This window comes from Haemorhous mexicanus, chromosome 11 (assembly GCF_027477595.1).
Source record: "Haemorhous mexicanus isolate bHaeMex1 chromosome 11, bHaeMex1.pri, whole genome shotgun sequence".
In the NCBI taxonomy this organism is placed as follows: Eukaryota; Metazoa; Chordata; class Aves; order Passeriformes; family Fringillidae; genus Haemorhous; species Haemorhous mexicanus.
The window spans coordinates 13,440,086-13,466,054 of record NC_082351.1 but is presented as its reverse complement, the minus strand read 5'-3'; the positions used below and the strand labels follow the sequence as shown (position 1 = coordinate 13,466,054).

Here is a 25,969-nt window from a genome sequence, read left to right as displayed (position 1 = left end):
GTGCCGTCTCTCTCCTTCCCACGGTCAGGCACTCTTCCCTCATCACTTCTTGCCTAAGAGGCTTTCATCACTCCTGGTAATTAGAGGGAGGCTCTCCTTCATGTGTTGAAGTGTTCCGCCTCCCCAAAGCGTGCCAGCAGAGCAAGAAGCCCAGTGAGGCACCGAGGGTGGGGGTGCAGCACTGATACGGACCCACAGCTTGCTCCCCATCTGCCTCCTCCCCAGCCCTGCCAGGGGCCAGGGAGATGAAGCCCAGGCAGGCAGGAAAAGGGGGCCAGACCCACGGGCAGAGCCCTCCTTGCCTTCTGACAACCTCGTGAGAGAGGCGTGGCACCAGCCTCAGAGCAGCATTTCAGGGTCACTCTGTGCCAAGTGCCCCATCTCAAAACAAGTCCAGGCTCACTGCTGGCCCAAAACCTCCCCCAGCCAGGGCAGGCATCCTTGCAGGAAACAAAGCAGCTCTGCTCAATTTTGAGTGCCCCAGGGCCAAAGCCAGAGCCTCCCCACAGCCCCTATGCTTGCCCACATCTCACCACACAGCTGGGCCAAAAACTCCCCTCCACTTCCATAAATGATCCCAAACTTGGTAATGCCATGCTAGGGAAAGGGCTGCAGAGAACAGAGGTGCAGACAGGGCAGAAGGACAGCAAAGACCAGGCTGGGTACAGAGCCAAACGCATCAGTGCAGGATGAGCTCAGACCCAGGGGCAGCTTCAGGGACTGACTCCTCCCTGAGCGTGCAGACACCTTCAGTGACCACGGAGAGGTTCCAGCTGTTTTCCACACATGACCCAAAGCAAAGCTGTAGCTGATGGGAAGTGTGGAGAGCCAGCAGTGCTGGATCCAGACTCCTTACTCACTCCCCTTCCTGCATTGCCAGCCCCAGGCATGCCACGATGCCACGTGCCCAAAGGAGCCCAGAGCTCTTCATCACACTGAACAGCGGGGGCAGAAAACAAAACCAGCATCCACAGGAGTGAGATAAGCCTGAGCAGCAAACAGGACGGGACAGGAGATGTGAGCTCTGCAGGCACACACACACACACACCAAGGCTATTTCCATGGCACAGCATGTCCCTGAAGGAAGGAAGGACATGGAGTGAAGGGCAGGGAGGAGGAACAGGGGGAAGTTGAATGGTACCAAGAGCAGAGCAGGGGAGGTCCATTAAGAAGGGAAATTATAAACACAGTGTTGATGAAAACAGCATCTGTACAGGCACAGCACAGCCGCCTGCGAGCCCCCTGACTGTTCCTCAGATCTCCTCTTGGCAGGAGGATGCATCCTTAGTGAATACTCAGCTCCAGCACAGCCTGCATCTGGAGCAGCAGCTGTCAGGGCTGAGGGGCTGAACTGCAGTGCTTTGGCCTTTATATCCATCTCTCTACCCTAGGGAGAAGGGGAAATCCTGAAGAGCAGTGGAAGCAGGCACTCAGTGTCCCCCCAGCCCTACACAGACCCACAGGCAGCTTCCTCACTGGTGCCCAGGAAAGGCATGGGGAGGAGTCAGCTCTGGCCTCCCTCCATCCCTGCCCATCCCAATCCATTTCTACCCTTCCTTTCACACCAACCCAATTCTTTTTCCATCCCTGCCAGGTTTTGCCAAGGTCCTTACTATCAGGGTGGTCCAGAGCATCCCCCATCACACTCGAGGATGCAGAATCATGCCCTGAGTTTTAAGAGAATTCTGTTGTAAGACACTCAGCTGCCTCCCCTTACAGAAGCATAAGACCAGGCTGTACCAGCCCTCCTCATTCACAACATACATGATATAAACCAGGTTATCCTGAGCTGTCTCTGGGGCCATCCTACAGGATTTTCCACCTGCCCTAGCTCAGGAACACACAGGGATCTGTTACCACCACACCACTCAGCCACAAAAACTCAGATACACTCACTCAACTGCTTGCAGCCATCTGTCCATGCCTTTGAAAAGAAAGCATCTGTAAGCATCTGGGAACAAGCAGCAACGGGCCAACAGAGAAGCAGCCACTCCATGTGTGTGCAGAAAGAAAAGCTGCAGAGAGGAGTTCAGTGGCACAAGGATGCCTTGGCCAGTAGAACAGCCCAGCCCTGCCTTACCAGCACAACTCTGCTGCTCCCAGCCCTTGGGACATGCATTAAAATCCCATTTACTTAATGGAGGCTTACAGGGAAAGCCTGACCTGTAGGATAGAGACACAGCAGAGTCACATCTCTCCAGCCTGGAGGAGTTAGAGACATTTGGCATGTCTGCCCTTGCCCTAGCATCAGAGAAATTCAGCACCCTGCAGCTGATGGGACATGGGTGTCACAGCTGTCACTACATTGAGGCACAACCACAAGGCTGGCAGCATCATGGCCACCTCCTGGACCGGAGACAGGTTTCCAGGATGCTCGGATTCCCTCTTGGAATCAGACTTGCTGATATGATTTTCCCCCTTTCCCTGTGCCACACCTGGATTTTTGCTTCCACACTGCAGTGGCAGGACATGCTGGTGATGAGCTGAGCACGTTGGTGCTTGAAAAACCAGCAACTCTGCAAAACCTGCCCACAGAATTGAAGGAAGCACCAAAGGCTCTCATCTTATTTCCCATCCCACTCCACTTGCCAGCTCCCTTCCCACAGCCACACACTCCAAAAAGCCAAACCACAACAGGATTTATGAAACAGAGTTTCCAGAGGAGAAATCCAGCAAGGAAACATGGAAACAGTGGGAAGAAATAAATACATCTTGCTATTCCCTGGAATTGCTCACTAGCTCTCTGTGAGGATTCCCTACTCCCCCACCTCGCCAGCAAGCTCTGCCAGAGGCAGGCAGGGAGCCTGGTGTTACATCTTTATCTTAAAAGGGGACTCATTTCCCCACAAATGCTTTGAAGAAGGCGTTTAACTCTGACAAAGACGACCTCAACATCTGCCTGTGCACGCGCTGGACTCGGTCATTCATTGCAGGATCAAAGGTGCCGAGCGCCTTCAAACGCTGCACTTGATCAGTGTCCCATGGGAAGCCCCGCAGGAACCCACCCCGTCCCTCACACGGGGGTTTCCATCTCATCCTCCACTGCAGGAGCCAGAGCCTGTCCCCAGGAGCTGCAGACAAGCCTGTGGGCAGCCCTGCTCCTCTACTCCCTCAGCCACCCACATCCCCCTTTGCAAGGGCCCCGTTTCCCTGCGTGAAACCCTTGGTTTCCACTCCCCTGTTAAATCCCACAGCTCAGGCAGAAGCATCCCCTGCCTAGTGCCCAAGCCTTTAGGAGCAGGATGCCCAAAAGACACCACTGCTGAAAACACATGCCAGAGCCCCTCAGGAGCCCTGAATACATAAAGCTGGGACCTCTAGAAGCTTCCCAGGTAACTCCTGAAAAGGAATGAAGCCCCAGAGAGGATGCAAATTCCAGGCCAGGGCTCCCAGAGACCCTGCAAAAAGTATCCCAGGAGCCACTGATGCTGGTCTGTGATGGGAACAGTTCCATCACACAGGCATAAAGCCCTGCATTAACAGATGGGACAGCTTTGGAGCTCTACCTGGAAGGCACCCCCTCTGCTCAGAACATCACAGCCAAACATACAGGCAGCACAGCCCCCTCTGTACCCTCCTCTCCTGTAGAAGTGATCAGATGCATCTTCCCTTCTGCAACCCCTCCCTTGACCAGGCAGGCTCCAGCAGCCCTTGAAAATGCATGGGAAGAAGACCTGCCAGGGTGGTGGGAAATAGGAGAGCCAGGATGCTCACGCAGCAGCAGGACCAGCCCCACAGCCCACGTTTTGCTGATGCCTTTCCAGATGTCTGCTGAAAATAAGAAGGGTCAGACTCTCCCTGGTGTACATGGTGGAGCTGCATTGGCTTCCCCTGGAGCTACCCCAGCTGACATCAGCAAAGAGCTGCCTCACTAGCCTCCCATCTCTCCACAACCATCTGAAAAATCTCACTCAAACACTTTCTCCTCATCTGAGAAATGATTTGACATGCAGAACTCTGCCTTCCAACCTAAGCAAAGCCATCAAAATATAAAAATAAAACAACACACAGTGATCAGAGATCTCCACAGGAAAAACATTAGCCTCGTGGAAAAGCACATTGTTCCTAATACAGAATTTATCAGGCTGACATATAGATTTTCCTGCACAAAATATGAAACCTGGATCTGAAAGGCTATTAACTCCAGAGAGATCCATTAAAGACGCCTGTCTGCAAATGGTATTTAAAAGTATTGCATCATCCCAGGAGGAATTGTCATGCTCTTTGGCTACGATTCGACTGCAGGTCACATAGTTAAAACTACCTCCAAACCCTAAAACTCTCGATGTCAAAAAAATAATAATGTTCACTAGCTTAGAACATGGACTTTTCTATCAGCTTCAACTGGAGCCATAAATATTAATGCATCCATAATTAGCCTTTTTAAATAATGCATCCAAAATTAAACATCAACGTAGTAATAAATCAGTCAGGCTCTTTGTTGTAGGTTTGTTTCAGGGGGGTAGGGGTTTTTTCCCCTCCTGTATCAGGCACATAAAATAAAATGCCAATTCCCTCATCACCACTTCCCACCGGACCACTGATTGGACCAAATCTGATGCCATTTGTACTTAAAAGTCATCTTTCTTTCATTTACAAAAATAAAAGCCATATCTGCTTTTTGATTTGCAAAATACTGTCATGCAGCCAGCCCGAGCCAAAGCTGAGCTAATGTTATTGAAACCACAGGATGTGAAGGGAGACAAAGCTCATCTCAGAGTCAAGGTGAGGGAGAAAGTCAAGTTTGCAAAGCCTCTCCTCCCTCACCAGCACAGCGCTCCCAGGAGGAGCCCAGTTCCCTGTGCAGAGAGCAGGAGGGAAGGAATCCCTGTGATGCAGAAACTTTGCTCTCCTCTGACACATCCCTCCTGGAGCTCACTGTGGGTGGGTTCCCAGCCAGGGCACCTGCATCTCACCTGCTCTTCCCTGATCAAAGTGGAAACTCTGAACAGGCTTTGGAGGAGTGAACTTCAGCAGAGCCCCCAAGCCAGGCTCAACACTCGCAAAAAGACATCCAAAAGAGATCACTTGGCATTTGCTTGTCTCTAATTACTGATCAGCCAGAGCTCCACCATCCATGGCAAGCTTCTGGCAGAGAAATGAAATCTCTTGCATTCTTGAGCTCCAAATTCTTTGCCCAAACACACCCCAGCATGAGCTCTGACGGTCCTACAGCACAGCACAGCCATCCCCCACTGCTCAAGAACACTGTCTGCAGCTCCTCAGCAGGAGCTGTGGTTTGAGACTTTAGACACCTTGCTTAGACAGCACATCAATAATCCACACCTCCTCTATTTTATCAAACGCATATCTCAAGCTGTCTAAAAACCCTTACAGGAGTAGATTTCAGAGCAGCCTGACAAGAAAGCAAATTCACAACTACTTCCAGTTAGGAAATTCTTGGGTAAACGCCCCAGGACATGTGGCATGTTCCATCCCATGTTGCTGTAACTTTCCAGCTCCCTCTCCAGCAAGCCTGGGAAGCAGGTACCATGGCAGGAAAGTACAGGCTTCTCCTCTTGCATTGCCAAGTCACTCCTATTAACTGTTTCCAGGAATAACAAGACACTTGGCGTTTTCAGTCACATGGATTGGTTTCTACAGTCTGCAGTGCAGTAAACTCGTTTTTTCTTTCAAAGTTTTGCCAAACCCAAAGCCCTGTTTTTACGTGAGGTTCTGTCCTGACACTACGTGTTCCCACACACCCAAACCAACTGTGGGTGCTCTGGTCTCTGTCCCAGTCTACACAGGCAAAAGGTGGAGGTTTCTCACCGTAAACAGCACTGTACTCAGCTGCTCTTTCCTCTTGCAACATCAGCACCCACAAAGCTGAGAACTCTCTCTCCCAGTCTCACACCATCCCACCAGTCTGCTCCTGGAGCCCTCCACAAAGTCCAGGCCACTTACGACTGATGGACGCTGCAGTTGTAGAAAACAAAATCCACGGAGGCAAATTTCTTCCCCGTCTCCTTGGATTTCAGGTACAGCTTCACCACTCGCTTGTCCCCTGCAAGAGACACAGGCAAAAAAAGACATCAGAAAGGACACAGTGCATGGCCCAGCTTTCAGTGCAAGGCTTGTGATGGGCTGGAGGGAGCTGGGCATCACCACTCAGTCCAGTTAATTAACAAAATCCTCCAAGCGTGGCAATAAAAAGAGAGTGCTCATCCAACCCATTCAGACACCTAAGGGGCCAGCAGAGCCCAAGTACAGCTCTGAGCCCCTACAGCTAAACACAACCAGCTGGCATGGAGACTGGGGCCTTAGGTTATACTGGGTGTGCTGAAGGAGTGTTTAATAGTTTCGGGGTCAGGAGAATGTCTTAGACCCCATGGCCACATCTACCCAGGAATGGTTCACAGATGGAAATAGGGTCAGGGTGACCAGGAGGGGTCAGCAAGTAAAATCACAAAGTGGATTGGGTTGGAAGGAACCTTAAGGATTATCTAGTTCCAAGCCGACTGCCATAGGCTGCATCCAAGGAGCTGTGGCCATGGATCAGAGGAGACTAAGGAACCAGCCTCCCTTGAGCAGCAATTCCTTCTCCTCCTATATCCCAAGAACCCAAGTGGGGTTCAGAGTCCAAGACTTGGATCACTGTCACAGGAGGAGTGTCCTCCTCCACTTCTGCCCGTGGGGTAACACATGGGACATTTGTCTCAGGCTTTCTTCCACTCTGGGGCACAAGCTCACCGCGGCCCCTGGTGATGGGGATGACATCCTTGGCAGAGGGAGAGCTGCAGTAGATCTTCCCATCCTCAATGCGGCTCTCTGACTCAGTGAAGTCTTCAAAGGAGCAGTTGACTCCTGCTGACAGGTCTGGGACATTCCAGGCCTGCAGGACCAGCTAGGGAGGAGAGGCAAGGGCATCAACACAGAGAACTAGGAAAATAGGCTCCTCTGTGTCTGCTATGTGTAAGTCTAGCCAGCAGAAAAGACCAGGGGTTGCAATCCCTCCTCTGCCACCCACACATGGCGAGGAGACCTGGGCTTTTGCAAGGGAGACCCATCCATGCACCTCCCTGCTCAAGCAGGGAGCACAGGTTTAAATGGGTTAAGAGCTGGAATGACTCACAGCCTCTGTCCTCTGCCCTTGGCACACCACAAGCCACTATGCCTCAGCTCTCTAGAGAGAACAAGAACAGCATCAGGGCTGAAGTATGTTGCACAGAAAGGCAGAAAGGCACCCACTCCAGAGAGGCGAGGAGGGGAAGAATCCACCTCTTCCTTCACAAAGTCATCCCCAGGGTCAGCAGTTCTCACTCTTTACAAAACGCTTGCCTTATTTCTAATTTGAATTTTTCACAGCTTCCAGCCATTAGTTCTTGTTATGCTTTTCCTTGATAGATTAAAAAGCCCTTTAGTCCCTGATATTTGCTCCTTGTAAAGGCACTTATACTCTGTAATCAAGTCACCTCTTAATCTTCTTTTTGATAAGCTAAGCAGATTGAGCTCTGGAAGTCTCTCACTGCAAGGCATTTTCTCCAGCCTTCAACTCATTTACATGATGTTTACGGGAGTTTTTCAGTCCCTCCCTTTGAAAGCTGCACTCCAGCCCAAGCAGAGCATCTCCATGTCATCCACCCCAGACCTCTGTGCAGCATCCTGCCACCAGTAAGGAGATAATTACCCCAGGAGTGAAACACTGCCCAGCTCCTGGCTCCATCCCAGGAGCATGAAGAGTCTGCAGCAAGGGCCCAGCCCCAGCACCACTTTCCAGGACACCAGGTGAACCTCCATCCATGGTTAACTTTAGACTGGGACATACCAAACCCCAATTTCTCTGCTAAACAGCCCCACTCAAACCCAACTGCTCTGAAGGAACTTTACCCACACCACCACCCAGTCCCAGCACCCCAGCAGGTCCCATCTGCAGCCATACCACATTTATCTCCACATTACCAAAGAACATCTACCCCAGCAGAAGTGCTTTCCAAACTGTTTCCATCCAGTGACAATTCCCCTCTGATGAGAAATTTTTGAGATCTGTCACGGAGCCAGTTCTTAATCCACTTAACATGTGCTTTATCAATATTGTACAATGCTAATTTTTAATCAGAACGTTGTGTTGTACCAAGTCAAAAGCCTTGTAGGAGCCTAAAGACATCACATCCCCACAGTCCCTCTTCTAATTCAAGTCATAAATTCACCAAAGAGCAAAATGGGGTTTGTCAGACACAAATCCACGTTGACTGGCATAAATTATATTCCCATCCTTAAATCATTATCAGGTGTATTCTGAACCTGTTCTTTTTCTTTTTTTCTTCTAATTCTGAAGTAAAACAAAACTGTCTCTGGCTATTTGGTCCTTTATGCATCTGAGAGAAAAAATGAGCACCTTTTCTGTTTCTGGGGCTTTTCTCAACATTCCGTTATTTATTACAAAGTCATATTATTACACACATCCCCAGGGCACAGAACTCCTTGGTCAACTTCTTTAGGATTCCTGAGCACCAGATATCTAGACCTGGCAGTTTATTACTAGTATATGCTGTTTCTTTTTCTCTTCATGGGTCTAATGGCCTGAAAAATACTTCAGGGAAGTGCCTCATCCTTTCTGCCTGCACAGAGAGAGAGCAGCAAGTTGAGCATCAAAGTCTTATCCCAAAATATCTACTGCAGGCTGGAGTCAGAGACAGACTATTGAACTGGACTAGATCGCTGGCCTACGAATGGCATTTCTGATGGTCATGCTTTATTATGGAGAAATATTTATTGCTCAGTTATGTCATTTCTGAATAATCATCACCTGCTTTACTATCTCCATCAATATGGAGCCAACAACCCGCCCTCATCAACGCCTTGCACTTTGCTCTGCTATGTCTCAGACCTCTCTTCCCCTTTTTCCCTACTCATGGTACAGTCATCAGTTATTTTAATCGTCTCCTAATGGCCTTTGCCTCCAGAGGGCCAGGAGGTGGCTGGGAGGAGCGTGAGGGAGCAGAGGTGCCTTACCGGGACCTCGGACATGGTGACCGAGATGTTCCTGGGCTGCACGGTGAGCTGCACGCACTGCTGCAGCTCCGAGGCGAAGCGCTGCGGCTCGTCCGCCCGCTCGCACCGGTCCTTGCGGGAGCAGCTGCGGGGGGAGGAAAGCACCACGGTGAGGAGGAGAATCCCCTGGGCTCCTGCAGGGCCTCAGGCTGGCACCACGGCAAACAGACCCTTTTGATAAAAACGAGAGCAAGCTCCCGGACTAAAGTGATTCCAGCATTTATTATAAGGAAAATAAAGGCCTAAAGCACGGGGGCCCGCAGGCAGAGCAGGAGCGTTCCTGTCGAGGATGCTGCAGCGCCGGCGCTGGGGCTTCTTTTCAGTCCCCATGTCCCAGATGGAGCAGCATGGCTTCAGTGAGTCAGAAGCCCCTTTTTATCCTGTTTTTTGCCCCTTTGGATTGTTTTATTTTTGTATCCTTCATTTGCATGAAGGTTGAAGGCTCTTGATTGGCCCATTACAGTTCTGTCCAGGCTGGCTTGCTTCGCTTGGGGGGTGCTGCACTTTACTTAGGTGTAACATGGTACATTGAGTACCCTATTTCTCATAACTACCCTTTTAACCCCTTTTACAATAGAATAACCAAACTAACAGTACATGCTTAACGATCTGTCAACTATTTTACAACAGTTTCTAACCTATTTTTAACACTTTGGCATGGAAATGATGCCCAGGTAGGGACCTCAGATGACCGAGGCCCGTACCAGAGCTCTGCCCTCCCCTTAGACTTCAGGAGTATTTTTTATTCAGCTTTTATTGGCACCAGAATGCTAAACCCAAGGGCCCATGGATGAGCAAGCTCTGGCAGCAGCTTCACCATGCATGGAGGCTCCTAAGCACAGCCTGGGCACCACAGGAGGGGATGACTGACCCCTTGGACCACTCCATCTCTCAGCATTTTGGGGCCTAAGTCCAGGAGGGATGCCCCAAAGGAGACCAGCAGCGGGGATGGACACATTTTGTCAGCTGCAGGTCACTGGCAGAGCTGCAGGGACAATCCTGCTGTACTCACATGTTGTGGAGGACACACCAGCCGCAGTGGGGGTCCCGGGAGCCCAGGCACAGCTCACAGCTCTCGTACTGCTCACAGCTCTCCACCGGCACACGCGTCACCTGTGGGGAGCAGGCACGGAGTGAAGGGGCTCAGGCTGCTCTGCCCACACCTTGGCATGGCAGAGACACAGCCAGCACAGGCTCACCCTGGCCTGTTAGTGGGAAGGCATCACCCACCATCCTCACCATCACCCACTCCTCTCCCAGGCCCAGGCAGCACATTTGCAGGCAACAGTCCCACCCCAGAGAGACTTTTACTCCAAAGAAGTTCCTTTCATTGTTGCACCTTAGCAGTATTTGAGAGGGGGCTGGGCCAACCCAGCTCCACGTGGTCTCCCAGCACCAGCCAGGCACCCCGTGGCTGCTGCAGCCCTGCTCTGAAAGGGTTACCAGTCCTTTATTAATTGCTCCTCCAGATTTGATTAAAATCCCCTCATTCTCCAAGCCCTTCGAGCTCTGTTACAACTGTTCATTTAATTACTTTCCACCAGCACTCTGATAACACCGAGCGTATGAGGGAAGAGTGGGCTTTATTAAGGAGAGGGGAGGAGAAGAGGGAGGACAGGGACGGGGTGCAGGAAGGGGGTTCCTACTTGCCTGCCACAAGGAATCTGCAGCACCAAGCAGCTGCCCATGCCTGTGCCTCAGTTTCCCCACTGCTCCCATGAGGCAGCACTCACTCATTAATTAAAACTTGCAAACTAAAGGCTAAACCTGGGGTGTTCTCCCTCCAAACAGCACAGCAGAGCACAGGCTCAGCATGATGTCTACAGGGCTGGGATTGGCTGGCCAACCACTCCCCCCAGGGTGGTGAGGACACCTGTACTGTCCCCATTTGTTTGTCCCTGACATTGCTTTAGGCAGGTGGTGGCAGAGGGTACCTCCCTGGCAGACCCTGCACAGACAAGTGCCGGGTGCCAGAAACTGTGGTGGTCCCTGGAGGAGGTCCCCAGTCCAGGTCAATGCAATTGCCCCCTTGGCATCCAGCTCTCCAGGATCTACCCCACAGAGGGGAAGCTCAGCTGAGCAAGCTCTTGGACAGAAACAGCCAGGGATGGAAACACAGTCCAGGACAGCTGCATGGAGGAGCCCAATGCAGGTTCTGCCCCACCTGGAAAGCTGCATGTTTCCTGCAGCAGAGCAGAAACCAGAAACAGCCACTGGGAGGAGGGGGAAAAGAACTCTGCTGTCCCCTCAGGACTGTCTAGACAAACCTACATTCCTGCTCCATCGTCCTTTCCCCTCCCAAGCCCTCGGGCTGGTGGCCAGGAGACTGTGAGGCTCCCAGCTCTGCTTGCAGTCCCACTCACACACACACACCCCTGGCTGGGCAGAGGAGCAGAGGTGCTGGGAGACACAGGCACAGCACACCCCAGCACGGCCATCCTGTGTCACCCACCAGGCCTGGTGTGCTGACACCAGATCCAGAGAGTGTCACCACCATGACAGGAACCCGCTCCAGTCCCTCCAATTCAGCCCATGGATGGATGAACTCACACCAGCAGCCCTCCCACAGGTCATGGGGACACTAAGCCAACCCAGACTTCCTATCATGTACCCATCTGGTGCCAGGACAACAGCGCCAGATCCAGACTGGGTCTGTACCTCCCGTTAGCTCAGCACAAGCAGAACCAGGGACCAAGGGGTGCACACCAGCAGTCTCGGGGTGCACCAGCCCTATGTCCCCTCTGCTCTGTCATGTAAAAGCAGCTGCTCCAGAGGACAAAAAGTTGTTTGGAGCAATGAGCTCCCGCTGACCTGCAAAACCCTTGCTCAGGAGGGGGCGGCCAAAACAGGGAGGAGGTTTATGGCCAGCCACTCACAGCAAGGAAGGGTCAGGAAGCCCTTGGTCCCCAGGGACCATGGGAATTTCAAGCAGCTGCTGCTAACAATTAAAGCCTCAGGGCAGTGTTTCTGCAGGGAGGAGCTGCCCCAGGGTCCCTAGGCAGCTCCAATCCCAGGAAGCAAAGGGCAGCCCCCCTAGAGATCTGCCCAAAAGTCTTCCCAGCACACAGGACTGCAGACTAGGGCTGCAGTGTGGGCTGCCAAGTCAGGAGAGCAGAGGACTGCTGACCCCTCCCCTTACCTGTTTCTCAGTCATGGCATAGATGTGCTGGCGGTCAGGGCTCAGCACCAGGTCTCGCAGGATGGAGCTGCCTTCGTGGGCCACAACATTCTCATACTGCAGAGCTTGGTGCTTCCTCTCGGCTGGCAAGTCCACCAGGATCTGTGGGGAGAGCAAGGGAGGATGAGCATGATCCCTCACACACCTCAGCATCCCCCAGGATGGGGGATACAAAATGTGCCCCATTAGGGACACCAATGTGGTGACTCCACAGCCCCTGCAGCACAGCAAAGTATCAGCTGCACTGCAAGCATCCCAACCCTTTCCAGAAGACAAACTGCAACACCTCCCTTGCTTTACTACATTTGTGTGGTGCATTTGCACCACATTCATTTTGATGGCATTCATCTCCCTCCAGGGAGGGAGGACACATCCCTGGCTCTCACACTGCACACCATTATGTGCTGCTGCTCAGCCCTAAAGCCCCTCCAAGCTGTAGCATGGAGCAGATGAGTCCCCAGCTTGCAGCAAAGCATCAAACCCTGCCTTGCCCCAGTGGTGCTGAGAGCAGCTGAGCTCACACAGCACACGGCCCGAGCCCTGCCAGGCTGGACACTGCACGCGCAGGCTCTGCTCCCGTCCCCCCATCCATCACAGGAAACACTTGGACTCGTGACCGGGGAAGTCAAGAGGGTCTCAAGGAAGTTGGAGGTCAACAGAGGTTCAGAGAGTGCCTTTGTTCCCTGAGCAGAACCATGGTGAAGGCTTTAATCTCCTTGCAGCTCACAATTACGTTAAAGCTCTTCCTAGGCACGCCGGTTCCTGCTGTCCCAGAGATCAGCTTATCAGGAGGCACTGTGAGGCTGCAGGCACACAGCACACTGGGCTAAACACAGCTCTGCCACTGGCATACCCTGAGTGGCACCTCCACCAGCCAGAAGGACTTTGTGCTCATGCCATCACTTGTGATACCCCCAGATTTGGGCATGGGACAGCCTCAAGGGGGACAGTGCCAGAGAAATGCTCAGGGGATGGGATGGGATGGGATGGGATGGGATGGGATGGGATGGGATGGGATGGGATGGGATGGGATGGGATGGGATGGGATGGGATGGGATGGGATGGGATGGGATGGGATGGGATGGGATGGGATGGGATGGGAACCACATCAGCCGTATATTCTGCAAAAATCCCAGTGGTAAACAGTGAAGCACCATGCCCAGCAAGATGGAGCAAACTCTACCTGTGATTATCTCCACTCTGCTGCGGGCACACACAGAGACCTGCTCCAGCTCCCCATCTGCAGGACTCAGGACCCCCCCACAGGAGAGGGGCAAACTGGCTGATTGGAAGCACCCCCCCCCAAATGGATCCCAAAACCCCACCCTGGTTATCACACCCACTCCCACAGCCCAGCACATCCATGACCACCCCTTGTGCCCCCATGGCAGCCACCTCAGCAGCCTGGCCACCTTGTCTGCTCCTGCAGTAAATTGCTGCCAGCATTTGCACAGCTCCCAATCAGGAGGACAGGGGCTGGGAAAGCAGGATCCCGGTGTGCAGCTGATTAGCATGGAAATGTATGCGGCTCACAAACAAACCGGGCCCGTTTAATTAGAGCGGCGCCTTTGATTCACTGCCAGCCTCCTGCATGCACCAGCCCCGGATTATTTTTAGGCAGTTTTACAAAACAAATGTATTTAATTAAGAAAGAGACCCCTGAGCAACCAGAGAGAGATGAGTCCTGCATAGCAGTGAGCAAAGGGGCTGCCCTCTCCCCAGGGATGTGACAACTCAGCTTGCAGGGCCGGGCTAACTCTTGGGAGCTCATGGCACAGCCAAAAACCCCCTGTACCTCCTTCCACAGGACTGAAGAGCCTTCACCATAACCTAAAAAATTGTCCTGGTATTCCCACCACCTTCTCAGCATCCTTTGCTAGACCCCTGCACAGACTCTGCTGCCCATCAGCCTCGCACTTGGTACCACTGTATGCTGGGGAATCCAGGGGTGCTGAAGCCTATGCCTGCCTTTCTGGCATGGGTATCTTTCTGCCCAGGTCCAGGACCAGGTTTGTTCCTACTCCAAACAGATCAGAGGAGGCCAAGCCCCAGACATCCATAGCACAGGGCCATATGGCACCCCTGACCAGCAGTGTCCCTTGCTCTGTGGCACCCAGCATCACCTCCAGAGCACAACCCTGCCTCCCCACATCTCCTCACAAGGTGCTCCCCTCCCAGCGCTCAGTTTCTCCCCTACGAAGTCCTTCCCAAGCCAGCTCTCTGGAGGAAAGTAACAGGGAGCAGCACCCCTTCCCCTCCCCAGCAAGGCACCATGTCCCCACCCCACTATGGCAAAGTGACAAACACACCTTTCCAATCCTTTTATGGGCTGCAGTTGTGGCACAGAATAATCGATACAGTTTCACCCTGGTTCTAAAATAGATCTATGGCTGCATGTCGCGCTGGCAGTAATTTTTAACTAGCGGGGTAATTTCCCCATTACATTATTGCACTGTGCAGTGCTGGGAAAGAGAAAGAGATGTATTAAAAAAACAACAGACGTGAAGCACTTACAGTTAATTTGAGGCTCCAGGAAGAACCTAAAAATACTCTCAGTAGTCAAACGGGGTTGGAACCCAGCCTGACACACGTCAGGATGTTCTGGTGGGACCATGCACACACAAGAACCCTTCTCTCTAGCACCTCTCCCTCTGTTAAGGATAACCTGTAGGTGTGTTTGGGAATCAGGAAAACGAAATTTGGAAGAGTTGGTAATCAAGATGTTTGCTGGCTGGCCAAAGTGCAGGGCAGAGAGGGAGACTGTGAGTTAGCTCATGGTAGGAAAATGCATCCTAACACTCCTTTCCAGCATGAGGAGATCATAGAATCACAGAAAGGTTTGGGTGGAAGGAAGCTTATAGTTCATTTAGTTCTAACACCTCTGTTCCAATTCCCTGGTTCCATCACACCGTGCTGCTCAAAGCCCCATCCAACCTGGCTTGAACACTCCTGGGGATGGGGCGCCCACAACTTCCACGAGCAACCTGTGTGAGCAGACAGACCCCAGACTCCCCCACGCCAGGCAGGACCCAACTGCCCAAAGAACCCCCTGCTGTGCAGACAGAGGTGGAAATCCAGCATCAGGGCCTTTCCAGCAGGGTTAGCCCAACATGAACCTACCCATCCTGGCCAGCAGGATAAGGATGGGCTCTTTGGACTATAGCACGGTAGAGCAGCACAAAGAACGCACAAAGAATGCACAAGGAATACACAAGGAATCTCCCATCTCTTACAGACACGGGAAGGGGCTGCTTTCCTCCCCCTCCCTGCACCCAGGGTAGATGGGAGCAGGGAAAGGGGGAGAGGATGCAGTTTAATCAGAGCAGACCCCCTCAGAAACACTCTCCTTCCTGCCCACCCTGGCTGCCTTCCCACTCAGGGGAAAAGACATTTCCCATAAATAAATAAATAAATAAACATATTAACCTTTCTCCTCATCCTGACGCTGATATAATTACCCAATACTAATAATTACTCACACTAATTTCTTGCTCAGGATTCCTGCCCTCACTCCTGCCTGCCTCAGGCTGGCTTCAGGCAGCAACTCAGTGGTGGTGCCTCCTCCCAGGAGCTGCAGGAGCCCCAAGGGGCAGCCAGCTCCCAGGGCTGTACTGAGGCACAGGAGCAGGAATGAGGGTCTTGAAGGGCTGCTGCCTTTTTAAGCACATGGGGAGGGCCAGAGGCATGAAATTATAAACTCCCTGCTTGGGTGAATTATCTCAAAGAAAGCCCAGGGGCTGCTCTGCCAGAAACCCATGTGCACACCCTCCCCACTCAAACAACGAGCCCACCTCCATGAGGCCAGCACCCAGCACATCTTCATTCTAAGAGGGGTTTAAGAGCTGCACCCCCAGAAGCTGAGAACCCTGTCAAAGGAAGGATGAGGGAAAGGATGGGAGCAATGCCCCAAGCCCTGGCAACCCCGGTGTAATGAGTGACTGCACAATGCACACCCCAGCTGGGCAAACGCAAAGTTCTCTCCCAAGAGACCCAGAGATGGTTCCTGGGGATGGCTTTGTCTTGGCTAGAGAAAGGAGCTGCCATCCCATACAAGGCTTTGGGGGAGACAAGCACATTGCCAGCTCCTTCCATGGCAGCACTCTTCTCCCCCAGGCAAGGTGCCCTTCAGGCTTGTCCAGGTGAGGAGGCACTTCCCCAGAGCCATAACCACTGCTGATCAGCCAACTGCCAGGAGAAACATCTCCCAACATCCTTACAGCACCAGCAATGGGCACAAGGCAGAGAGGAGCCAGCTTTTGGAAAGACAGGCAATGAGAGGAACTCAGGGCAGCAGCCATGACCTGGCACCCATCCAGGGCTGGCAGCAGGTCCGGAGGAGGACAGGGCTTTACAGTTCAGTCTGGGCCAGGGACACCAGGTGGAGAGGGAGGAAGCACAGCTGGAGAGGGAAGGCAGCTGCAGACATGCCAAGGCTGCTTTTGGATTTAACACATACCAGCAGAGCTCTGTGCAGGGCCTGGGAGGTGTTTGGGTGGGCCACTGGCTCCTCACAGGAGCAAACCCACATTTTTGGGGCCCACAGAGATGGTCCCCAAGAGACCCGATCTCACGGGGGACACCCCTAAGCCCAGCAGCAGGAAGAGAGGCTCTGCACTGCCCCACAGCCAGCCTTCCCATGCACCCTCCCAGCCCAGCCTTACATCTCCCCACCTCCAGGCTCTCCAGGCTCCATCCTGGGTCCCCAGCGGTCCCCCCAGCCCCCTCCTCCGGGCAGGAGAAGTGCTCAGTCAGGCTTTGTACTCTTATCTGCGCGGGGCTGTGATTAATTCGCAGCGGCTGGCAGCAGCTACAAGAGGAGGGCGCTTTTGCCCGCCTGCCTCACTTCAAAGGCAGGGACTTATCTGCCTGAAACACACTCGGCAGCCTTTTCACGGGGACCCTTTCCAGTTCCACGGGGCTCGCACGGTGCTGACAGGCAAGGCAAAAGAAAGGCTTATTTATGGGAGTGCATTTCAAAGCCTCCCCTCTTCCCTCTCAACACACGCTGAGGGAAGCACAGAGTTCCCCAGCCCCAACCATCTCCACGGGGGACAGAGATTAAACAGGCAGGGACAAGACAAGGCTGTGAGGAGAGGATGCTGGAAAGAGGACCCTGCCCTACCTGTGCCCATGTCCTGGTCCCCTCCTGCGCTGTCATCTCACCAGTGAGCAGCTCTGTAGCACATCACTGAGTTGGGAGGAGGAATATGCTTTGTCATGGGTGGAGGGCAGAGTGCAGCCCCAGGAGTGAAACCTTCCCCTTCCAAGGCCATTGGTGCTCGCAGCTCAGGCACCATGGAAGCCCCAGGCTCCCACACCCAAATCAGCAGGTGCCAATGTCCCCTCCCTGAGAGCAGGGCCGTGTGAACACCCCCAGCATTCTGCTTTGATTTTGGCACCATCCACCCAAAAGACATAGGACAGGCCAAATATAACCAGAAGAGGAGGGGGTCCTGGCAGAGCTGCTCCTGCAAGCCATGGGGCCACCTCCCAGAGGCAACAGAGGGTCTACGCAGCATGGCCACACCAGGGCAGAGGTGACAGCTGCTGCACAGTGTCACACCACACCACGCTGACAAGCCTACAGCAGGAAAAGGCACATCCCATGTCCAGCCAGGGGGGCTGGTGGGGAAAGGGATGGCCTTGGGGGGTCAGTCTGCAAAAGCCCCTCTTAGCACATGGCCTGGGTTCACCCCAAGGCAGTAAGAATGTGGGGACAGGGACACCAGCTGCCCCACCACATGCCTTTCCCCAGGACAAGCAGCTGCTACACACACGCCCTTCTCCAGTTTCCAAAGGAAGGGAAAGGGTTTAAATTAAATTTCTGGATCAGCTGCTCCAAGGAGACACACTCTCTTTTTCCTTTCACCCAGAAAGGTGCAGCAAAAGGCAGGGACAGGAGCAGCTGCAGGGCCCTGGCATCATCTCTCCCATGGACACAGCTTTGGGAGCTGGGTACCGCTGGGGAAGGGGACACTGGCATGCTGGGGGCCAAGAGCAGGGAGGTCAAGGCAGTGGCTCCTGTTCCCTCCCACTGTATTTCAGGTTACCAAACTTTGGTGTCCAGGGTGGTGAGGATTTGCTCTGGCTTTGCTCAGATAACCAGGAAATGGCCATTAGGAGTGCCCCCACCTCACTTCACCAGGGCTAACCCTTACAGTGCCCTCACCCTTCACCAGGGCTAACCCTTACAGTACCCTAACCTTTCACCAGGGCTGACCCTTACAGTGCCCTCACCCTTCACCAGGGCTAACCCTTACAGTACCCTCACCCTTCACCAGGGCTAACCTTTACAGTACCCTCACCCTTCACCAGGGCTAACCCTTACAGTGCCCTCACCCTTCACCAGGGCTAACCTTTACAGTACCCTCACCCTTCACCAGGGCTAACCCTTACAGTGCCCTCACCCTTCACCAGGGCTAACCCTTACAGTGCCCTCACCCTTCACCAGGGCTAACCCTTACAGTGCCCTAACCCTTCACCAGGGTACCCTACAGGTGCTCTATGCCACAGGGCAGGAGCCAGACACCAGAGGAAGGATACAGACAGCCACCAGCAGGGCCACGGGCAGGGCTGTGGGGATGCATCTTGCAGGGGCTTGTCTCAGGGCTGATGACAGGATGGGCCCCACAGAAACATCCCAGCTATGCAGGGCAGGCTGGCAGCCGACACCCCGGCTCCCCCTGCTCCCCCAACCGGCTGCCAACCCCTTCCCTGCCATCCCAGCAGCTGCCTGCACAGGAATGCACCAGGATCAGACACACACCTCCTGCCAGACAGGCAGGCAGCTGCTTGGATCTGGCAGAGCTGGGATCTGTCCTCCCCACCTCCCCTGCAGGAGAAGGTTTCACTGATGGCTCACACAGGGCTGGGATGCTCCTGCCTCATCGCTAACCTGCCTGATTCCATTCAGTGAAACCCATTCACTTGATAAAGATGAGTACAAGCCAGGCTTTTGTCCTGGGCCCAACATCACCCTGAGTTGGAGAATACTGGGACTTTAATCATATTGGTACAATAAAGCAAAAAACAAGAAGATATTTAATCTAAATCCATGCTCAAATGCTCAGCAACAAATCCAGCACCTCACCAGCGCTGGCAGATGTGACACAGGTTCACCAGATGGTTTCAAAGCTCGTGTTACTGCCAATGTGTCATCCCCAGGCAGGATCCTGAGTTCAGCCATGTGGGCTGAGGACAGACACACTCACTGCACCTCTCTGGAACGTAGGGTGGGAACTGGTGAAGCACTGGGGTTTGCCACAGGAAAGAGACAAGAGAAGGAGGCAGGGCAGCAACCCTGCCCAGCAGGCCCCCAAAACACAGCAACACCTTCCCCAGAACTTCTCAACCACCTTTTCCTTTCATTTAAACTCATTTCCATCTCTCCCTCTTGTTCAGCCACCCACACAAGTGGTGCTCCACCATGCTAAGTGGGCTCAGCAGAGCCAGTTACACCAGCACCAACCCACACAGCACAACACAGGAATGACCAGCCCCATGCTCACCATCTGCAAACCCTCCCAAAATCTCTCCTGACTAGGTCTGCCAGACTGCTCCATCAGCAGGATGGGAAGTGCAGCCCAACACACTGTTCCAGCAATTTTGACAGAATTAAGACCATGTCAGAAAAATCCTTCCCATCTCTCTGTACCAAAACTGAACTGCTGGAAAGAGGGAGCAAGTGCCAGGATAATGCACAGGAGAAGCACCATTGGCAGAGTCAAACCCAGGTGGGGGGAGGGACTGATGGATGATGAAGTCACAATGAAGTGGCAGGAGGAATCACACAATGTGTGATGGGTTAAGCAGTTGCCCCACTTTCATCCCAAATAAAGCCCTAGGTGCCATCCCCATCCCTGCCTGCCCCCAGCCCCACAGCAGCTCCAGCAGTCTTGAGCCATTGATTTCTCAGCTTTGCCCTTCAAAACCCTCTTGGCTCAGAGCCCAGTGCATATTGTCTAGTCACTCAGGAGCAAAATATCTCTATTATTATTGCAATTATTTCCCAATCAGCATGGCTCAGGGCTGAGGCACTCAGAGGGAGCCCCCAACAAGCAAATCAATGGGCAGGCACTGCCCTGGGGCTTCCAGGGACCAGGCAAGAGGCACTGGCAGCTGTTGAGTGGCACAAGGGAAGGGGGATGGGGGACCCCAGGGACCCCTCCATGTGATGCTATGACCTGGCAAGGTGGCAGTCATTGCTGACCCTCAGCCAAGCAACAGTGATGCAACTTCACCTCTGCACAGAGCATGCTGCCACCAGCCCTTTTCAGCCACCAGCCCTGCACAATCTGCACGCTGGGCTCTGCCCCTGAGGCTAAAGAGAACTGACAGCCATTCCAGGGTGTCCCTGGGGCAGCATGGCAGCTGCCAGGGCATCAGCTCCCCGGGGAGGGAGTGACAGAGAGTCTCAAAACTGTGCCTCCAGGAACACAGTGCTGTGCCCATTCCAGCAAAAATATCCTGTGAAACCCCAGCACCACATCTCACCAAAGAAACGTCCCTTGCAAGGGAGAGGAGCACAGGCAGGGAAGACAATCCTGCTTTTTCTCAAGCCTTGGGAAGAAAGGAGGGAGCTCTGGAGGTAGGAAAGCCCAGTAACAGATGGAGAAGGAATTTTAGCCTTGCAAAATGGAAGGTAAGGGCAGGAGGAGCACAAAGCGAAATGCAACAGGGATCTCCTCTCTGCATCCCACTGTTTTTCTCCATGCAAAAATAAAGCCCTGGGTGACAGCAGTGAAGGGCAGAGCACATCACAGAAATACTGGATTATTTTTTCTCCTGTTCATTAATTACTGTAGGCATCCCAAGAGTCCCAGCAGGCCCCAGGCATGAAAGGCATGAATGAAGCCAAGGCAATGTGTCACCCTCCCAGCTCCCACAGGACTCACACTGCACGTGACCAGCCTGGGGCAAGTTAATACCTAAACCTCCCAGAGAAGGCCCTGGGGAGAAAGCTCTCACCTGAAGGACTCAATACTGAGTTTTCAAGACAAAAGCCACCTCTTCCACTGCCAAGGCACTGGCTCCTCCAGAGATCACATGGGGACCAGCTGGGCTACTGGTTCCCCTTGACACACAGCCCATCACAGCATGCAGAGCAGACCCAGAGCCACCAGCCCCAGCCTCTCCCTAGCTTAGAATTTCCTATTTATTCTGCAAATCCAAATTACTTACCTCTTAATGATGCTGCTCAGCTCAACAGGGCAGCACAAACCTTCTTTCCTGAGCTTCCCTCAGCTTCTGCCCACATATGCAACCAGACCAAGACAACCCCAACATGAATGCCAAAGGCTTGTCCCACCACCCTCACCATCCTGCCCACTTGGGACATGGAGCAAATGATTAGCAAAGTCTTTGCCTGTGGCCAGGGGCTCAAAGCCTTGCTCCCTGAGAACAGGAATGGGAACCACCCCATTTCCAGGGAAAAAAGGCAGGGAGGGGTAACAGGCCTCCACCAGGGACATGTCAGGGAGGAAGTATCAGCTCCCAGGGCTGCAGCACAGCTGGAGATCAGCTGGATCCCTCCCCCCCTCTCGGCTCCAGGAAAATAGCTGTTTCCTTCCTGGTCCCTAAACAACACAGCAGATAGAGAGGAGCTGCCTGAGGACTAGGCAGGGCCTTTGGCCTTGCAAACAGAGGAGCCAGTGGCAGGAAAAGCCCACAGAGTGGGGGCTGCAGAGGGGCATACTCCAAGGAGGGATCTGTTTCAGGGTACTCCCCCTGGTCAGCTCCCCTCCCACCCCAGCAGCCCGACACACAGATCCAGCACCAGTCAAGCCCTGTTTCAGTGGGGCTGCCTGCACAGGCACAATGGCTCATGTCTGGATTTACCCATCCATCAGACTCCAGTACCTTCTGCACCCCCATCTCAGCCTCCCACTCATTCAACTCCAACCACATAAGTGCACCAGCCACTATTTCCATGGCGTGAGAGCCAAAAGCCATTTCCTGCAGCAAGGGAACAATAATAGGAACAAAATCCACTGCACATTCACCTCCACACAGGAGAAGGACAACATCGATGGCACGGCGGGTTCAGCTTCACCCATTTAACATCAGCTGTGATCCCTTCCTACCCATCAGTCCTCTTTTTACTGCAGCTCTGGGCTGTCCTGGTGTTTTATCTCCATGGACAAATCACACCAGACTGCCCGGGAGGAGCTGATAAGCAATAAACAATCAGGGTCTAAATATCACAGGGCACAGTGACATTAAATATTAAGAGCCAGCACAGGCAGTACAACTGGGCATGCAGAGTCTCTTACAGATTCAATAACAAAATCCTGCATTACCTGATGGACTCCATGAGAATGAAACCCATGTCATCAGGGGAAGACAGAAAGTTACAGACACACTTTTTTTTAACCTTTTCTGATCAACAGCTCCACTATCAACACGCCATGATCAAAACTCCAGGTCCTGCCTTTCCTCATAAAACAGTCCCTGCTCCAAACACAAACACTTTAAAGATTAGAGAAGAAATCCTCCAACATTCCATAGCCAGTGATCCTGGTGATAACAGCCAGCTAAGCCTGGCTTCACACTGAGCACACCAGAGTGCCTGCAAATATTTTGCTTGAAATAGATTTAGACCCTCTCACTCACTCCAGCTTGAGCTCTTGATGCTAAATTCCCTGATCTTCCTTTTTGTTCATGTTTTAAAACTTCATTCCCCTATCTAAACTTCTGGCCCTCCTACACCATTTCCAATGCAGAGAGCCACATCCCTGGCTACACTAGACCCTTCTATATATTTCCAAAAAGCCAAGGGAAAGCTATGGGGCCATGGCTCCCCACCGTGCAGAACCCAGAGCAAAGAAAAACACTTGTCTGCAGTGGGGTCCCTGTTCAAAACCAGGATGGAAATTAGACCCTTCAGTCTGTGCATCAGAGCAATTTCGAAGGAGAGAGTGAGAAGATTTAAATATAGAGATTGCTTTCCCTAAGGATGCTGCTCAAGATATTTAAGAGCTCAGGTTTTACAGAGCGTGGATTTCCTTTGGAACCAATGCAGAACTCCCTGCCCTGCTTCTGCAGGCAGCAATCCCTTCTGCAGGCTCCCAGGGAGCACAGGGTCCTGTTGGCCAGCACAGAGCCCATCACTGACCACAGGGTGGTGTGGCCACATTTTACCCAGGGGGGTAAAATGGGGTGCAGAGGGGCTGGAGCCCACCCTGAGCTTTCCAGGTGTGATAGTACTCAGCCACAAATCATTGTGACCTCAGCTCTTGCAGATCCATGCAATGGGAAATGAAGAGCCTACTGTCTCCTTAACAAATCCTGGGAATGCAGGGCTGCTCTCTGAAAGCCCAGACCAAACCACATGCCACATTCAAAACTAACTTCTCAGAAGATCTTGAAGGAACACCTACCACCCTCTCCACCATTCCCAGCGCTTACAGGGGACATCAAGTGGAGCTGCTACCCACCAGGACTTGCCAGCACCTTGGCCGTGAAGCATTCCCATACAGGAATGCTGCTGACACTTTGCAGCCTTGAGAGAGCTGGGCCAGGTTCAAGAGTAGCTGGACCTTACTGGCCTGGTGCTGGAGGGAACAGAGATGGGGACAGGCAGAAGCATAAACAGCTTTATCCCAAGATGCAACCCTGGCAGACACCCACCACATGCCTGAATATCTGTAAAGGGAGGCCAAGGGGTGGGAAATGATGTTAATTAAAGTTTTAATTACTGTAACCAAACGAGTAGTATAATTACTTTATTCTCACAGAGACTTCAAACTGATTAAGGACCACGTGCACAATCTTCGGGTTGATGCGGTTTTTAATTAAACGTGCCATGGAAGATGGTGAGGGGTGGGCAGGACCTCAGCCCTTCCTGCACCTCCAGGGACCTCATGGGAGGAGGGAGCCCAGGCTGGCAGAAGCACATGGGTCAGCAGCAGCCAGTGCCAAAGGCAGCTGCTCTGGGAAGGCTGAAGCTGTGGGGTGCACGCTGCTGTCTTGCAGGAATAGCTCCTCTCTTATACATCAGCCTTCAGCTTCACATTCCCCCAAAACATCTACCTTTACAAACACTTCCAAAACAGCCCCACATGGGCACTGAAAATATTAATAAACTGGTGCTGCCAACTGGAGGGAATGATTAAAAAACAATTTTGTGAAGGTATCCTTTTCAAATAATAATAATACTAAAAGACAAAGCAGTAGAAATTAAATTCCCAGTCCCCTACCTCAAATAAATAGTATCAGAATTTGAAATGAGACATAATTACCCCGGCAAGGTTAAAGCCGCTAATGCACACGGAATACAGAATCACCATCCATCATAATCATATCTCATATCGCAGCCATTATTTATAATTAGGAGGCACAGTTTAAAAAACACATAAAGACGCCCATGCAATGCAGTAATTCTTCTGTTATTGCTCCTGGAGGGCCAATCCTGCTCCGATTTGTGGAGTCCAGAATCAAGTAAAAGTAATTCCCTAAAAGTCATTCCCAAAAATCTCCTCCCATGGAAGGGGAACCCACCTCAGCCCTTCCACAAGCCATGCTGGCAGCAGTAGGGCACATCCAGGCTGCACTCCCAGCCATTTCAAACCCAAGTGAGCTCACAAAGCATCCAGACATGAATTTACAATTTTTTTCCCCAAATGTCAGTGCAGGAAGAGTGGAGCTGAGCAGACAGTAGAGCCACAGCCTGGCTCAGCAAGGCAGGGACAGGCATGCATGGTGGGCTTCGCCTGGGCTTTCTCCTCAGCTGGGTGGTTGGGGGTTTTTTTACCTACTTTCAAAACCACAGAACGAGTTATAGCAAGAACTGGGAAAACCAAAAGCCAACCCCAGAGCTGCTGAAAGCTGCCCTCCTTTGAAGCGTGGGCTTTGCAGTCTGCCCCCGTGCCCCAGTGAAATATTAACAAGCTTCCGGTGAAGCAGGAGGAAATTACGCTTAATATATTCTGGGGAAGTCCGCAGACAGCAGTGCCTGAGCAGCAGAGCCTGGCTCTAGAGGGACCTGCCTCCAAATCCCCTCTCCTGCCAGCAAGGGGGAGCAGGCAGCCTGCAGCCCTGCAGGGACATGCAGCAGCTCCTTCGAACACACGGGCACTGAGCAAAGCCTGACACAGAAAAGCACAAAGCCCTGGCTCAGAAAAGCACAGACCCACAGCCATGGTGAGGTATGCAGCTGGTTCTGAGCCCCAGAAGTCTGAGAGAAGTGGATTTACACCCTTTGATGACAAAATAGAAAGCAGTAGTGCTTGGAGATGGTGTCCTGGGGACATAGAGCTGTGATGGCAGAGGTGACAGCAAAAGCCCAGGTATAAGGCCACAGGAATGAAAGATGCATGAGCATATGTGTGTAAATCTAAGGTACAGTGTGTTTGGGGAAGGAAAAGTAAGCTGGCATAAGGACAGGGAAGAGCTGAGGCACAAATCTCAGGCTCGAGCAGCCCCAAGAAGGAGCTCAACTCTCAGCAAGCCAAAGCCAGCTTGCCCCACCAGTCTCATGACTCTTACTCACAGCAGAGCTGCACTTTCTCAGAAGTTTCATTAAGCTGTAAAATAAGAAAGAAAAAAAAAAAAAGAAAGGAAAAAAAAAAAAGCCAGCTTGCAGATGCACATACAAACACATAGTCCCCCAGAACCCAGGAAACACTTTTCAAATTAAAGTTGCCATAAAGAGAGCAAAACTTCAGCAAAGTTTTCAGCCCAGGTCCCATTACTGGGGGTGCCATGCTCCTGCAGCACAAGAGGATAACAGGCACAGGGAGTGGTTGGAAGGAGGGCACCACCAGAAAGAGGGGCCCTGTGCAGAGCAGCACTGCCCCA

The 25,969-nt window shown here is 52.6% G+C and overlaps 1 protein-coding gene across 3 annotated transcripts in view; it reads right to left on the bottom strand.

The window, feature by feature from the left end:
* The window catches only part of PLXNA1 (plexin A1), a 116,327-nt gene that overhangs the window by 54,148 nt on the left and 36,210 nt on the right, over positions 1-25,969 (bottom strand). For all 3 annotated transcript variants that reach the window (XM_059856540.1, XM_059856542.1, XM_059856541.1), the window contains exons 4-8: positions 12,134-12,274; positions 10,007-10,107; positions 8,956-9,079; positions 6,694-6,847; positions 5,908-6,007 (exon numbers count right to left, since the gene is read on the bottom strand). In XM_059856540.1, coding sequence (XP_059712523.1) covers positions 5,908-6,007; positions 6,694-6,847; positions 8,956-9,079; positions 10,007-10,107; positions 12,134-12,274 — 620 coding nt within the window. The remainder of the gene's footprint in view (positions 1-5,907; positions 6,008-6,693; positions 6,848-8,955; positions 9,080-10,006; positions 10,108-12,133; positions 12,275-25,969) is intronic.